The sequence below is a fragment of the Leishmania major genome, chromosome 24, assembly GCF_000002725.2.
Source record: "Leishmania major strain Friedlin complete genome, chromosome 24".
In the NCBI taxonomy this organism is placed as follows: Eukaryota; Euglenozoa; class Kinetoplastea; order Trypanosomatida; family Trypanosomatidae; genus Leishmania; species Leishmania major.
Window position 1 is genome coordinate 402,027 of NC_007265.2, and position 15,727 is coordinate 417,753.

Here is a 15,727-nt window from a genome sequence, read left to right on the forward strand (position 1 = left end):
CTCGATGGACATGTACCGGGAGCTGCATCAGAGAAATTTCAAGTCCGTCAATGAAGAGCTCGACTTCTTGCGAAAAGACTTCGTGGCCTCTCGCAAGACGCTTGCCCTGCTTCACGAAGACAAAGTCCGCCTCGAGCGGGAGCTCATGGCGCGGGTTTTCGACATGAACGAACTGCAGAGGAAGCTGGAAGACGCGCAGAGGGAGGCCGAGCAGCAAACACCGAGCCCGTGCCGGCGGGTCTGCAGCAGCGGGGGTCGTGGTCGGATATGCAGCGGCAGCGGTTGTGAGAAACAGGGCCTTGATGACTTCGGACGATGCGAGGTGTGCGGAGCGTCACGCACAAGGGCCGACGCGGGCGACACAGCGCAGGTGCGTGTGGACACCGCAGCCGAGGGCGGCAAAGGAGATGGGCAGCAGCCGTGCGGAAGCGCGCAGAAGAATGCATCAGCAGCGAAGGTGCCTTCACCTGTGTCCACCCTGCGCGCCGGTCTCGCTCTTTACGCGGCGAGTGGACAACGGCGAAGAGGTGCAGCCGCCGCCAGCGGCACGTCAGCGCGAGACTCCGACGGCGCCGACCTTCAGCAGCTCATTCGCGATCTTCGTGCCAACCTGGCACGCCGTGACACCGCTCTGAACGAGGCACAGATGGAGCTTGGCTCTCTGCAGCACATCCGCCAAACGCTGGAGACGGAGCTCCGTCGACTACAGGGCAGCCTTTCGGACGTAAAGACACAGCGAGATGCGCTGCAGGCGCAACTGACAGCGCAGGAGGAGCTGCACTCCGCAAAGGTCGCGCAAGTTAGCGGCCTCGAAGAACAGGTGCAGCAGCTGAAGAAAGAAAAGGACGCCGTGCAGAGTCAGCTGACAACGGCGCAGCTGCTATACGAGCACACCGGGCCCATGAGTGACGGCGGATCACCTGCATCCACCACTGAAGTTGGTGGCGGCCGTGTGCACGCGCACGAGGAGGCGCTGCGAGAGCAGCTGCAGCTGTACCGGTCGAAGTGGCAGGCCGCAGAAGACCAGATGGAGCACCTGCACGAGCGGATCTCCCAGCTGCAGCGTCAGCTCGTCGCTGGTGGCGCAGACGACGGGGCTACGGTGGGGCCTCTGAAGCCGGTGGCGAGCGAGCTGTGCGAGGCCGACGAGGCTGTTGCCCTGAAAGCGAAGTACATTGCCGATATGGCGGCGCTTCGCAGACAGCACCAGGAGCAGGTACAGCTGCACATCGAAGAGGAGCAGCGACTGCAGCGGCGACTTGAGCGAGCGCAGGAGAACGCTGCCTTCCATGAAGACCAGCTGCGTCAACAGCGACAGGACGATGCGCGCCAGCACCACAGTGAGGTGCAGGCACTACAGGCACAGCTCCGCACGGCGCAAGGCGAACTTGTGAAAGCCCAAGAGGACCGCGAGCATCTCGCGCGGCAGCTGCGTCGTTCCACTGAGCAGCAAACCACTGTTGAAGTACTGCGCAGCCAAGTCGATCAGCTGAAGCAGCGACTCGGTGAAGTGGGGGCAGAGCTGGCGCAGGTGCGCGGGAGAGAGAAGGAGCTGTCCTTGCAGGCCCAGCGCGAGCGTCTGGAGCGCGCCAAGGCTGAGCACGACCTGGAGGCAGCGCAGGAGATGCTGGAGCGTGAGAAGACGGAGGCGCAGTACCTGCGCGAGGAACTGATGATAACTCGCGAGCAGCTCGGCGTGCACGAAGCCATGGGTGCGTCCGCGACAGGCGCGGGGCCAGCACGCCCGTCCCCCTCCTCCAAATGCGCACCCAGCGCCACCGACGCAGAGGGCGACGCGGCGACGCTCTCCTCGGAGCTGAAGGGCTACGTTGGCCTCATGCGCGTGAACGCGTCCTTGCAGCGGCGCATCGAGGAGCTGGAAGCGCAAGCGCCGACTCTCTGTGGAAGAGACAAAGGTGAATGTGGAAGCAAATTCAGTGACGAAGGGGACACGCAGCAGGCGCAGCCGACGGATCCGGCGCGTGAGGGACCCGCATTGCCGAAGGCGTCACCGGACGATGCCTCCCCGCCCTCGGCACTGGAGCAGCAGCAGGCGGCGCACCTTCAGGCAGAGCTTGCTTCGGCCCTGCAGAGTCAGCATGCCCTCATGGCAAGCTTCGCAGAGGCAGAAAAAGAGCGGCATCAGCTGATCAAAGACAACCAGACGCTCGCTGACGGCGTCGAGCTGCTCGAGAAGCAGCTGCGCAAGTATCAAGCCAAGCTTGCGTGCAGGGCGATCGCGGTGGACCCCAGGGCCACCCGTGCTGAGACGCCACCGTCCGCTCCCTCGGCAGATGTGAAGCCGCGTGTACACGCCGATGTGGTCGAGGAGGAGTCGCAGAGGCGCTGCCGCCGATGCAGCTGCGCACAACAGTGGGACAGCCGCGTGCGTAGTCGCCTGCAGACGGCCCGCGCGCAAGATCACGATGCGCACGCGCGGCAAAGCGCGGGCGGGACGCTGCCACAACCGCAGCTGCCGCAAGTGAATGAGAGAGAGGCAGCAATCCCGAGCCTGCGCCCTGTGTGCAGCGGCTGTCGAGGCAGCCCCGGCCGCCCCGCTGCGACTGCGCACACCACACGCTCAGTATCGGCTGCGCCCTTTGCCGCCGCGCGTGGTATCGCCGTGACCGGGGCGGCGGACTGCAGTGGTGTTGCGCGCTGCCACTCCCCACCGCGCACGGTGGGGTGGGTCGCCGAGCTTGGCCCAGTGCCTATGTCGTGGCTTCAGTCTCCATTGCTCTCATCTCCTTCGGCACCGTCCTCCCCTTCCCTCTCGCCTTCGCAGCCATCACCGCGTGAGACTCAGGGCAGGGACACCGGACCCCCGGCTGCGACGCAAACTACCCACGAAAGTGCGGAACAGCATCAGGGACGAATCGTTCCGCCAACGCCTCGCCACCGCCGGCGCGTGCACGGAAGCATCTTACCGCCGGTCTACTACCCCTCTCTCGTAGCACGAAGCCGTGACTAGCTCGTCTCCAGGACACCCGCCACCGCCATGACTGCCATGGTGACGGGCGTGGTGGCCAACAACATTGTGAGGGAAACCGCGCGCGACTACCCTGCTCATCCCGGCGCCCAGCCTTTACCCACCCGCTATTCTCACTGAGTTTGCGGTGCTCGGGTATGTGACTGCGCCTGTGGTGTCTCTCGTTCGCCTTCTCTTGACAGCTCCGTCTACGGGCATGCGCGATGCATAGCCTCGTCACATCCGCACATCGGTGTACGAGTAGGGGGAGGGGGAAGGGGGAAGGGGCGTGTGTTCAATGAGCACCCCTCGCCACTATCGCAGCGCGGCACGGGGCCTCTTGCTATGCGCTCGCCTCCTGCCAGGGTGTGTTTGGCCTGCGAGATCGAACGAGTGCGGCACAGCAGTGGGAAGAGCGCATACGCGTTGTACCTGCAGAGAGACAGACGTAATAATCGACAACGTCGCCTCGCTGCTGTCAAGCTTCGGTGGAAGACGGGGGGAGGGGGGCTGGCCAAGAGGTGGAGTCGCATGCGCCTCTGTTTCAAGCTTTGGTTTGTTTGCAAGGGAAGCTCCGCCATATCCCCCCCCCCTCCCCCGCACCGCACGCCACCACGTCGCCCGTGCGCGTGCGGTGCGGCAAAGAGCAGGGCGACCGACGGCGAGAAACCCTTTCGCACGTGGCCTCCCCCTCTCTCTCTCTCTCTTCTCCTCTTGGTGTCGCACCTGGACCCTTCTACGCCGATGACGGGAAGCTGTGTGCCGGGTGGCACGCGGCGCCTCCTCGCTTCCCCTATCATCGTGTCTGTTTGCGCCCGCGTTCACGGCCTCCATCACTGTCGCCGTCCTCATCACCGCATGCCTCTTCTCTTCCTGCCCCCCCCCCTTCCTCCTTCTCCTCACTTAAAGGGGGCATGGCAACTGATGAAGGCAACGGTGACTCGCCAGCTGTGCAGTCGCGGCTTGCGTCTGCCACGTGTCTTTTCAGCTCTCCCTGCTAACGTATCGCACTGGGATGGCCTGTCACGCACCATGACGAGTGCCGTTGCCAGTGCAGCACCCGCAGCACGCGCTCACACGACCGCGTCTCTCACCTCCCCTTTAGTTTGCCTGCGCCGCTTCTTCTGGAACCCCTTCGCGTCGGGCACCAGAGGCACCGTCTCCGCAACGCGCAACTCCGTTCAGCGTCAAAATACCCAGCAGCACGCTTCCATAGCTGAGAAGGCGCGCCGTGACGCCGACCTTGAAAACGAGCAGCTTCTTGGTGCGTGCCTGGACCTGCTCGATATGTGCAGCGGCAACGCGGCCGGCTCAGGGCCGTCCAGCGCGCTCGATGAGCTTGCACGTGCTCGCATCTGGGAGCTAGTGGACGTCCTCCTGCACGACCACCACCGCGCCCCGGCGGAGCAGTTCGACCTGGTCTACACCGCGCTGTGCATGCCGGCTGCACAGGATCACCGGCAGGTGCAGCGGAGCCTGCTGGTGGTCCTTCGCTCCGTCGTCCCGGAGGCGCTCTACCGCGTGTTCGAGAGCGTGGATCTCTTTGTGCTGCGGGATGATGAGCAGTCGCTGCACCAGCGCGACGTGCTGATGAAGTTCGCACATGCCCAGCTTGGTAACCTTCACGTGCCGGACGGTTTGGCGGAGGAGGAGGTGCTCTCCGTGTACGTGTACGACATGAAGGCAGCGTTTCCGGCTCTCGCCACCTGTCATGCATGGCAAGTGGTGGAGCGCGATGCCGCGACGATCGCCTTGAAGTCTAAGCTCTTCACACTGCTCGGCCGCCTGTGTGCCGAGTTCGACGAGGAAAAGACGGGCAAGGTGAAGCTGGCGGATCTGCGCTCCACGGCGGAGCGCGTCCTGGGGACGGACCAGGCATCGCGCCTGCTCGAAGGAGCGCAGGTGGACAAGGAGGGCAAGATTGCCTACGCGCAGCTGGTCGCCCTGCTCTCACGACCGCCCCCGAAGAAGCGGGCACCTGCCGAGGCCGCATAAAGGTGCAAAGAGATATACAGCGAACCGTGTGTGGTGGTTGGGAGGGGGAGGGGGGGAGAGAGAGATGGGTCGTGGCAGATTGGTGCCGTAATTATAACCGAGTGAGGCGCTGTGGATGCAGTGCCGTGCCAAGCTGATGAGCCAACGGGGGCGATCCGAGCCGATTCAAGTACCCACTCACGAACAAAGAAGTATAAGAGGAGGGGGTAGAGGAAGAGAGAGAGAAAGAGCATCACGCGGTGCGTGATCATCGCCCACCCTCTCCCGCTCTCTCTCTGTGTTGCGATACCTTGGCACCCTGCAAGATGCACGGCATCTGATGCCAAAGATGCGTCTCTGTGTCTGGGGAGGAAAAGGGGGGAAAGGAGGACGGGATGAGTAGCCTGGCGTCGGAGACATACCGCTGCCTACTGCTGTCGTATGGCTCCTCCCTTCCCCTTTCCTCACGCCGCACACCGTCCCGCCACGTGCCCTCCCCAAAAGTACGTACCGCGCGGGAAGCAGAACAGAGGAGCGGCACACCGCCAAGCGCGCAGGCGCGAGGATTGCCAGTGGCTCTGCGCCTGTGCTTCGGTGCGTCGAATCAACGTCGCCCTCCCACCCCTCTCCCGCTCTCTCTCACAGTCCTCCGTATCTCGCCATTTCTTTCTCCTAGTCTGTCTGTGCCTCCCAGTCATTGCCAAGAACACCACCACCCATCACCACTACCACCACCGGCAGTGCGCGACTGCGGCCTCCCCTCCCTTCCCTCTTCCAGTGCTTACTACTCTCACAGACGTAGACGCGCACAGCCGCAGGGGACACCCCGCAAAGCCTTCCTGTGACTCTCCGTATCTGGAGGGGAGGGGCAGAGCAAGGCATGCGCCGCTGCGCGGTACTTAGAAAGGCACTTCCGCCTCTCCGCCTCTCGACAAGCGGGAGAGTGGACGAGGAGGCGCAGCCAGCCACCCAGCCTTTTGCAGCGTCTTTGCACACGTGCACCAGCAATGGCCTTCCAGCTCGCTGCTTCGACGACGTGGACGCGGACACCCGACTCACCTCCCCACTCTCATCCGCCGTGACAGGGGCGATGACGTTCCTGTGCGACACCATCGCTACTGCCAGCCGCCCTTCCGGAACGCTGACGTGTGCCATGCGGTGGTACACGGCGCCCTCGGCTGAGGAGTCTGTCTGTGATGGGGACGCAAAGACGGACACTCTCACCGACGCTGGCTCAGCTGTAGCGCGCGCTGAGCGTCCGGCAGGAACGAAGAAGGCCTCGAAGAGGACCACGGTCACATCGAGCCCAGCAGCCATAACGAGGCCACCGATCCCGGCGCCGCTGACCTCCAGCAGCAGTAGCTTCTCTGCTCCGCCGCTGCGAGACACTCAGCAGACTGAACACCTAAAGGCTACCCCCCAGCCTGCTGCGCACGAAACCAAGGTGGCAGGTGGAGAGGATGGCAGTGATGCGGTCACCAGCACAGCCTATGCAGGTGTGCGCGGAGGAGGGAGTCGCCTCGTAAAGGGCGAGGCAGAAAACGCCGCCGCAGCCGCAGGCGATGACGAGGATGATAACAGCATCACCTTCTCTGAGGCAGCCTCGGTCGCGGACCTCTTTGAGATAGATGAGCTGAATCGGAATGCAGCGGGGGCGGATTCCGCAAGAGCTACCAAAGGCGCGCACCAGCACGCTGGCGACCACTCCGGTGTGTCTGGTGCCACGGAGCGCAGAGGTACTTTATCCGCCTTTGCACTGCCCGCCAACCACAGCCGAAGCGGCAGTGGAAGCACTGCAGCCGGAATCGAGGACACGCTCTTGAGCGATCCGTTTCACGTGCCGAGCGTGGACGACGACGCGTTCGCACGGGACGGGGACCTGCCGGCCTCAGCGGCGGCGAGCTACAGTGCCGTCTCGAGACCGCAAAACCTCAACGAGAACGTGCTCTCCGCCGTTGACGTGCTGTGCGACGATTTGTTCCACTGCAAAACATCTGTCCTGCGCTCCTTCGCCCGCACGCGCTCCATTTCCGCTCATAAAAAGGTAGAGGTAGTGCTGCGCCTCCTCGAGAAGGCCCACCACGATGCCCATGGCGAGAGCAACGACCTCAGCGTCACGCGTCGCCTGCTAGGCGACGTCTTCGATGAAAACGTTCGCACAAGCGGGCTGCGCATGGCGTGGACGAACAAGTCGCTGGAGGCGGCGCACATCGAAGAAGCGTGCGAGTCCCACCTAAGTTTTGACTTGCTCGCGAACTCGACGAAGGCACTCATGGTGCGGCGGCACGCGGGCGAAATCTCGCGTGTGCTGCGCAAGCTCACCCGAGTGTTTCAGCAAGAGCAAGAGCAGATCTCCCTCGCCGCAGTGGGTGGCGTGTTCCGCAATTACCGCGCCGCCGCCGACGAGCTGGTGCGGGAGCTGCCGGTGTGCGAGCTGCTCAGCCCTTTTGCGGGCTACCTGGTCAGCTATGTACGCTACGGCGCCGCGAAGGAGACGCTGACGCGGGCTGATGTGAACGAGCGCCTTGTCCAGCTGGGTTTGGTGCAACCCACTGTCCAGGAGGCAGACGACAGCGCCCTGCTGCACCGCCTCATGGGCCTGCTCGACCCCGCTGTGCAGCAGGTCCAGCGTCGGGCGGAGTGCTTTCGCCACGCGGAGCAGCCCCGAGTGGTCGGGATGGAGAACAGCGACGTTATCGCGAGCACCATCCGCGCCTTCAGCGAAGTGTCCCACACCAAGTGGAATACGCAGGCAGCACCGGACTGGGTGCATGACCTCGCGCGACTCTTCTGCAACTGGGAAGCGATCCTCCGCACCGACCTGCCACGGTTCGAGGAGGTGCCGCGGCACTTCTTCGACTGCATCCTCTCTGGCGTGGTCTGCCTCTACATTGCCCAGCGCGTGTACGGCAACTCGGTGGGAACGACTGTCGTGCCGCTGTACCAGCGCCTGGCCGTAAAGAAGTCGCTGCGGCTGCACTTCAACAACGACGATAACACGGAGAGCGCGTTGCGCGACATCATGTCCTACGTGCAGGCCGGCGTGACGGAGGTGCGCGGTGGCGTGCGAGGCGAGTTTTTCGCTGGTGTCCTCTCGCAAATGCAAGGCGCCTTCCAGGACGCGCAGGAGGAGCGGTCGGCCCTGCATGATGAGCGTGTCGCCGTCATCTTGAACGCCGTCTGCGATATGGGGACGAACTGCACTCGCTCCGCCGGTCTCTTCAACCTCCTCGTGAAGATCACCGAGGACCTCGCCTTCCACTTCCGCTTCCAGCGCATATATAAGCGGCTGAGCGCGCCCGACCGCGCCACCATCCGCACGAACGGGAGCATTCGCATGTCGCAGACGCTGGAGTACTTCGAGAAGGAGTTGCACGTGACGCCCATCTCCACGAAGGCGGTCGGCTTCTTGGTGGTGCAGCTGCTCTATCTGTCGTTTCGCGGCGATGGCAACAAGCGGCCGGTGCTCGAGCGCTTTGCGAGCGTTACCGGGGCAACGGAGCTGGACATGGTCGGGCTGACCGAGATGGCGGCTACGTCAGTGCGCGACCTGCACGTCGCCTTCCCCCCGCAGCTCTCCTACAACTCGTGGCTCAATGAGTCCGACACCCGTGAAAAGTCTGTGTACGGCGTGTTGCCGTCCGTGGCGGTGAAAGGGTCGGCGAATCAGGCGATGATTGTGTCGCAAGCGCCGATGTTGAAGGCACTTGACGCCATCTCGCGTGTGCCATGGCGCATAAACAAGTACATGCTGCACGTGCAGGAGGCGGTCGTGCGCGAGGGATTTGGGTTTGGCAAGATTCGGCCCGGCTTCTACCCTCTTCACTACTACTATATGAGTGACGGCGAAATCAGGTACCCGTCCGATCGCCGCCGCTCGGCGTTGCTGAACGGCAATGACGACGACGACGACAGCGACCTCGCTGCCGGTGACGTGTTCAATCTGCTGCAGCGGCGGCAGTGCATCCTGCAGCAGAAGCAAGACTGGAAGGAGCTAAGCGAGCTGCGCAGCAGCCGTATTCATTACCTGCTTGGACTGCGCCAGGCCCGCTCCATCGTGCAGTTCTCACACATCTATTTCCCCAATAGCATGGATTTTCGCGGTCGCATGTACCCGCTCCCGGGGCGGCTGAACCACACCGGGTCAGACCCGTTCCGTGGCCTGCTCGAGTACGCGGAGCCGAAGCCGCTGGGTGCGGTAGGGCTGTACTGGCTGAAGGTGCATCTGGCAAACAAAATGGGCATGAGCAAGCTATCCTTTGACGAGCGGGTGCACTACGTCGACGAGCACATGGAGGACGTCGTGCAGAGCGCCGAGAGCCCCCTGGTCGGCGATCGATGGTGGCAGGAGGCGAGCGAGCCGATTCAGTGCCTCATGGCGTGCAAGGAGGTGGCAGACGCGATGAAGTGCTCGCAGGGCCCAGAGAAGTTCCTCTCGCGGCTGCCCGTCGCCGTGGATGGCAGTTACAATGGTCTGCAGCACTACTCCGCCATTGGTCGCGACGCCTTTGGTGCGAAACTGGTGAACTTGGTGCCGAGCGAGCGCCCCGCCGACGCCTACACGGGCATCCTGAAAGAGATGCTCAAGTCCATATGCATCGACGCCGACCGCGATCACCAGGTGGCGCAGCGGTGCCTCGGCACCGGCAGAGGCCAGGACAAGGATCACATCAAGCGCAAGACAATCAAGCGTCCCATCATGACGCAGGTGTACGGTGTCACTAGCTACGGCATGTCAGAGCAGATCTTTGATGAGCTGGTGAAGCAGAACAAGAGCCACGGACTTTGGACGCACACAGACATGAAAGAGATGGCGGCGTACCTGCGGGACAAGGTGCTGGAGTCGCTCGGCATCACGTTCCGCGAAACCCAAAACTGCCGCAAGTGGATTAGTGAGGTGACCACGCTGCTCTGGAAGGTGCAGCCGGCCGAGCTGCGCAACGCGCTGTGCTGGACCACCCCGCTCGGCCTTGTAGTTCGGCAGCCCTACAAGGTTCGCAACGAGTGCTCCCTGTTTACGCCCCACGGCTACAGCCGAGTACCTGGGGACTCCGTCGCCCCTGCGAGCCGCAAGCAGCTGACAGCCATTGCGCCGAATCTGATTCACTCGCTCGATGCGACGCACCTCGCCATGACTGCGCTGGAGATGCAGCACCAGGGGCTGTCCATGATGGCGGTGCACGACTCGTACTGGACGTACGCGTGTGACATGCCGAAGTTGTCGCAGGTGTTGCGAGAGCAGTTCGTGAACCTGTACTCTAAGTACGACCCCTTGTGGGAGTTGAAGGAGCAGTGGGAGGAGACGTACTTCATGGACCTGCGGCGGCACGGCGTGAAACTGCCAGACCCGCCCAAGCGCGGTGATCTGGACCTGAATGTGGTCCTCAACTCGCCATACTTTTTCTCGTAGGCGTCACTAATGTGTGCGTGCTCGTCTGCTCTGCTTCTCGTGTGCGTGCGTATGCTCGTGTGCGAATGTGGTCCGCTGATGTGCCGTGTCCCTGTTGTGCTCGGTGTCTGTCTGTCTGTCTGTCTGTCTGTGTGTGTGTGTGTGTGTGTGTGTGTGTGTGTGTGTGTGTGACCCCCTCCCTTCTCCAGATACTGCAGCCTCTCACCTTCCCGGTGCGCACTGCAGAGCCTAAGAGGGCACAGAAGGCACAGAGCGAAAGGAGACACGCACGGGTCGAGATAGGCAGTGAGGCAGTTTGGAGGGTAATGGACGGGTGGTATGGCGAGAGGTCAGCATTCACGTGGCAGCATCGTTACCGTCCTATGGAGGAAGCACACACGAGCCCAGTTACGTGACACGTGCCCTTTCAACCTCTCCTTGTTCTTTTGTTTTTTTTTCTTTACTTCATGTCGACCCCCTTCTCGCGTAACGACGGGGCGTGAAGGTGGTGGCTTGCTGAGCACCGTCATCGTCGTCATCGTCGCTGTCGCCGCTGTCTTCCTCACAAGCTTAAGGTTTGTTTGGAGTTTGTCGTCTCTCTCTCTCTCTCTCTCTCTTGCTGTGGCTGTGAAGGCCCTTTCCTCCCGGCCGTGTCTTTGTCTGGGTTTTCACGTGTTTCTGTGTTGCTCGCGAGTCCTCCTTCTGCGCCGGCTAGTTGATCGATCGCAAAGTGGCCAGCAGCAACGCGAAGACGGAGGGCGGGCGGTTGGGGAGTGGTGCGGGGGGGAGTGGTGCGGGGGGGGGGGGGGGGGGGGCGAAGCGCCGCCTTCTCGCGCGCGTTTTCTCCTCTTACCCGCTGTGCCGTCGCGGGCTCTCTCCTCTACACCGAAGCATTGCTACGTGTCTCTCCCTCTTGCGAATGCGCCAGCTGGGAAGACCCCTTCCCGTGGAATGCGACGCGGTTGCAGTCCTTCCCTCCACCTGACCCCATTCCCCGCCACCCTCCTCAGCTGCGGTGCGGATGTCCCACTCGCCAAGCTCCCCTCGCCCTCTCCGCGCCTTCACGTGCTGTCTCACCTCTGCGTTCTTTCGCCACAACGCACTCACAGACACACGCGTACGCAGACTTGCACCCACATATCCACCTCTTCTTGCGCTGTGTGTTCCGTCCCAGCGCGTAGCGCGCGCCGGAAGACGACCAGCGATGAACTTTAGTGCAACCCCCAAGGGTACGGAGGCGACCCCGTCACGCGTGCCATTGAAGGGCCTCACGCCCCTGCACCGCAGTGGTATCACTCATCTTGCCACTCCCTACTACGCCCAAGCTGCGGCGTCTGCATCCGCAAGTTCACTGTTGTCTACCTCCACCTCCTCAGCTGCCCACCCAGCGGCGCGAACATTCACGTCGCCGTCGTCCAGGGGGCATCGCGCCCCTGGCGCTTCGGCAGCCTCAACGCGGGATGTGCAAAGGGCTGCGTCTGCGCGTTGCGCAAGTCACTTCTCGCCACGGCAGGCTCTAGGTCCTTATGCAGCTAGCGTCAGGAGTCCAGCATGGCATGGCCGCTCTCAGATGGCCTGCACCGCGTTCGGCAACGGCAGTGGCGGCGGAGACGCATCTAGCAGGGCGCCCTGGCGCCACCATGTGGCAGCTGTGTGCCGCCGCTTACAGCATACCGTTCAGGAAACTGAGCAGATACTGGTGCCTGCGACAGCCTCCGCTGCCTCGGCATCATCCAGCACCCCTCTCGACGAAAACGGTAGTGAGGGGCTTCCGTGCACACTGGCGCAGCTCATGGAAGCACTGCAACGGTACCGCAGTGGCTGCATGGCTGCCATGCTGGAGCTGGATGCGCTGCAGCAGCAGCCCGGCTTCCCAGCCTCCTCAGCACCTTCTCCGACCGGGGAGGCGGAGGATCCCACGATACTCTGCTCTCCGATTCAGTCAGTGCACCGCCGCACGGCCCACGAGGGGGACGACGCGGACACCTCGCCGCCCAGCCTCATGGACGCGGCGCAGCTCGACCGCCGATACCATCTCATCAAAGCGCACCTCGACGACACCCTAGCGGCGCAGTCCGCGTACATGCAAGAGATTACGCTTCAGCAGCAGCTTCGCGAGCGTGAGGGGGTCATGGGCGAGTACATGTGGACGGCGCGGCTGCTTGTGGAGCAGGAAGCCGCAGAGCGTGCGCACCTTGTCTCACTGTGGGCGTATCTCACCGCGTCTGCACCGAAGCGGCGGACGGCGTCCAATGCACGTGCCGGTGCCGGGCTCAAGCCTACGGCGGCAGCGCGTACGCTGCACACCCTCGCCACAGCAGTGCCGCCTCCGCCAGAGCCAGCCAGACTCGTCTCCTATGCCGCCGCAGCCCCGCTGCCGCAGCCGCCCACACACGGCGACACCGCGGCTGCTCGTCTGGCGGCGCAGAACGAGTCTCTGCTGCACGATCTTCACCACGCGAACGAGCGCACTTACGCGCTGCTACACGAGCAACAGAAGTACCTACAGGACGCACAGGAGCGTGCGCTGGCACAACTGGTTGCCCGCCACGATGCCGAGAAGAGTGCTCTGGAGGAACGTGTGCACGCGGCGCAGGAGGCAGCGGCCCAATCGCAGCACTGCCTTACCGAAGTGAAGCAGGCACTCGCAGCGGCGCAGTCTGCCACCTGCGAGATGCAGCGGTGCGCCGGCTTGACGTATGACGGCATGCACCAGCAACTGAAGGACACAACAAAGAAGATGTGGCAACTCCAGCTCACGAACGATCACCTCGATGCCAAGACGCGGGTGTTGGAGAGGGAGCTGGAGGAGCTGCGGTTGAGTCCCTCGTGGGTGCGAAACGGCCAAGGAGGCAACGGGACAACGTCCTCTGCAGCAGAACAGGCAAGCGGGTTGGCGTCGCTATCGACCACCGGCGCAGCGTATTCGAGCAACGGCTGCGCCAGAAATGACGCTGGCAGCCGCACCAGAAGCGTAAGCACTGTCTGCCGCGGGCAGCTGTCCGCGTCATCGCGGCATGCAAGCGCAGAGAGAGCGGCCAGCGGTGGCCGCAGGGGTGGGAAAGTCCAACACGTGAGCCCTGGTGTGTGGTGTGCGTACGAGGAGCGCAGCGGTCTCTTGACAAGCGCGACGCCAGTGAAGCAGTTGTCGCTGGGCTCTTCCCTCTCCTCTGGGCATGCCCTCGCCGTGACGCGCTGGACACAGGAGCTGCAGCACAGGAATGCACATCCGCGCTCGCCCTTCATTCGCATGACCCACCCGCATGCATCCTCGCTCTTGGTCGTCTCCGCCAACTCAACAACGACGAACACCAACGAGAACGCGTCGCACATGATTGAGCATGATGCCGCGTACGCACCCACGTCGAGCACGCATCAATGGAGGCCCCCTTCAGCCACCGGTAAAGTCGGGGATGACGACAAGGACAGCATCAGCAGCAGCCGAAATCGACTGTTTGCGCGCACGCTGTCGCCGGCTCGCCAGCTCTCGCTCGACCGCACCCCTGTACAGCAATCCTCTGTGGCCACAGCGCTCTCCTACGGAGGGCCGCGCCAAGACCTGGAAGACGCAGCGGCCCACCCATCATGCGTCGAGGCATCGGAGATAGACAACGAGCGTGACTCGGTCGCCCACGATGACCCATCACAGGTGCAACCGAATGCAGCAAGGCACTGCTCCAGTGCGTCAGCGCAGACAAATGCGGCCGAGTCCCTCCGCAGCGCGACTCCTCGCCTCAACGGGGTCCCTGCAACCAGCTCGGGCTATGTGCAGGCTCCGTCCGACACCGCGTATAGCTGTGGACACCCGCCGCCGCTGACGGCCCCGCACGACATGGACAACTCGACGAGTGGCGAGAGAGCAACGGCCAAGTTCGCCGCCACCGTCGCGGAGGGAGAAGAGGTGGCGCTGCAGCCTTCGTTAGCGTCGGTGTGCTCTTCTCCGATAGCATCCGGCTCACGTGCAAGATTGGAGGCCGTGCATCGCGATATCCTCCGCCACGCCGAACGGCTGGAACGGGAAGTGCAAGTAGTGACCTCTCATTACGATGCAGCGCGACGACAGCGACGGCGCGAGAGAGACACGCTGCGCGTGAACGCGTCCATACACAGCGGTAGCAACAGCCCAGCCACCTCCGAGCCGCGCAACGACGAAGGCTGGCACACGGGCGTGGTCCATGCCGACGATGCCGACTCTGAGGCGCTTAATCGCGCCCTCGAGGAACTCCACATTGAGCAGCAGGAGGACGACGACGAACTCGAGCGCTTCTACGCCCACGTCAACGAGAAGAGGATGGAGCTTGAGCGGTGCCTGCGCTCTGTGGAGGACAGGCTGGCCGCTCTGCTATGAGCAATATTTAGTTTCGCTTCCCATCCTCCCGCGTGTCCATTCCTGACTACGGAGGACATACATACATACACACACACACACACACACACACACACACACACACACACACACACACACAGACACCTCCCAGTGCGTGGTAGCGCAGGGTCCAGCACCACCACTCTGAGGGAGGAAGCCGAGAAGCAGCCGCACTTCTATCCGTGTCAATGTCCGACCACTTCTGGTGGTGACAGGGTCAGGCACTCACGGCGTGGGGGCGGGGGTAGGGGAGGTCAGAGCGATGTATATTTACGGATGTCGTCGTCCAGGTTGTGGACGTCGCTGCGTCGGTTTGACCTGCAACAGCGAGCACGTCTGTGCCATCCATGTGATGGGCGGAGCTTCGCCGTGGCTCTGACGTGTCCCTCACACTGCGTGCTGGTGGGGGATCTGCTGTGAGGCGGACCCGCGAGGGGCAGATCGTGGGTAAGGGTTTGAAGCATAGGTGGTGCTCAGGTAACCAAGTGGGCGCGCTGCTGCAGTGGCGTGTCCAGCGCTGCTTCGCACCACACGATGGGGCTTGTGGCAGGGTCGGGGGGGAGGTCGAGCTCGTGTTGTGTGGCAGCGAAACGGTCACCTGCTGCATATATGCATATATATAGGTATATGTAGAGAGAGAGACCAGAAGTGCTCTTTTGGTGCGTGCGGCTCAAGTGACACACGCGCACACGCACTTCGACGTGCCTCCTCCCCCCCCCCCCGAGCGCCACCTCCTTCACGCCACGATATGCTGAGCATGCGTTCTTTGCGCTGCAGCGCCCGCTCTCTCTCTCTCTTTTCTTTCGTGCATCCGTATTCACCTGTTGTATGTGTGTGTGTGTGTGTGTGTTTGTGTGTGTGTGTGTGTGTTTGTGTGTGTGTGTGTGTGTGTGTGTGTGGTGTGTGTTTGTGTGTGTGTGTGTGTGGTGTGTGTCGACTGAAGGTTGTGTTCTCTCTTTCGTTTCGATGTGCTGGATAAGGCACCGCTGCTCAAGTCAATGCGAAGCATCTCTGCATCATCAGTGGGGAG

At 62.8% G+C, this 15,727-nt stretch overlaps 4 protein-coding genes across 4 annotated transcripts; all 4 read left to right on the top strand.

Moving 5' to 3' along the window:
- Nucleotides 1-10: 10 nt before the first annotated feature.
- On the top strand, nt 11-2,971 carry LMJF_24_1130 (actin-interacting protein-like protein; the record flags this gene model as incomplete). Its single annotated transcript, XM_001683577.1, has 1 exon — nt 11-2,971. One exon carries the CDS (start codon nt 11-13, stop codon nt 2,969-2,971), a length of 2,961 nt encoding a protein of 986 aa, XP_001683629.1.
- Nucleotides 2,972-3,313: 342 nt separating this feature from the next.
- On the top strand, nt 3,314-4,963 carry LMJF_24_1140 (conserved hypothetical protein; the record flags this gene model as incomplete). The annotated part of the gene is made up of 1 exon (XM_001683578.1): nt 3,314-4,963. The coding sequence occupies one exon, from the start codon at nt 3,314-3,316 to the stop codon at nt 4,961-4,963; it is 1,650 nt and encodes a 549-aa protein (XP_001683630.1).
- An 859-nt stretch (nt 4,964-5,822) lies between these two features.
- LMJF_24_1150 (putative mitochondrial DNA-directed RNA polymerase) lies at nt 5,823-10,352 on the top strand (the record flags this gene model as incomplete). Its single annotated transcript, XM_001683579.1, has 1 exon — nt 5,823-10,352. One exon carries the CDS (start codon nt 5,823-5,825, stop codon nt 10,350-10,352), a length of 4,530 nt encoding a protein of 1,509 aa, XP_001683631.1.
- Nucleotides 10,353-11,535: 1,183 nt separating this feature from the next.
- On the top strand, nt 11,536-14,679 carry LMJF_24_1160 (hypothetical protein; the record flags this gene model as incomplete). The annotated part of the gene is made up of 1 exon (XM_001683580.1): nt 11,536-14,679. One exon carries the CDS (start codon nt 11,536-11,538, stop codon nt 14,677-14,679), a length of 3,144 nt encoding a protein of 1,047 aa, XP_001683632.1.
- Nucleotides 14,680-15,727: the final 1,048 nt, after the last annotated feature.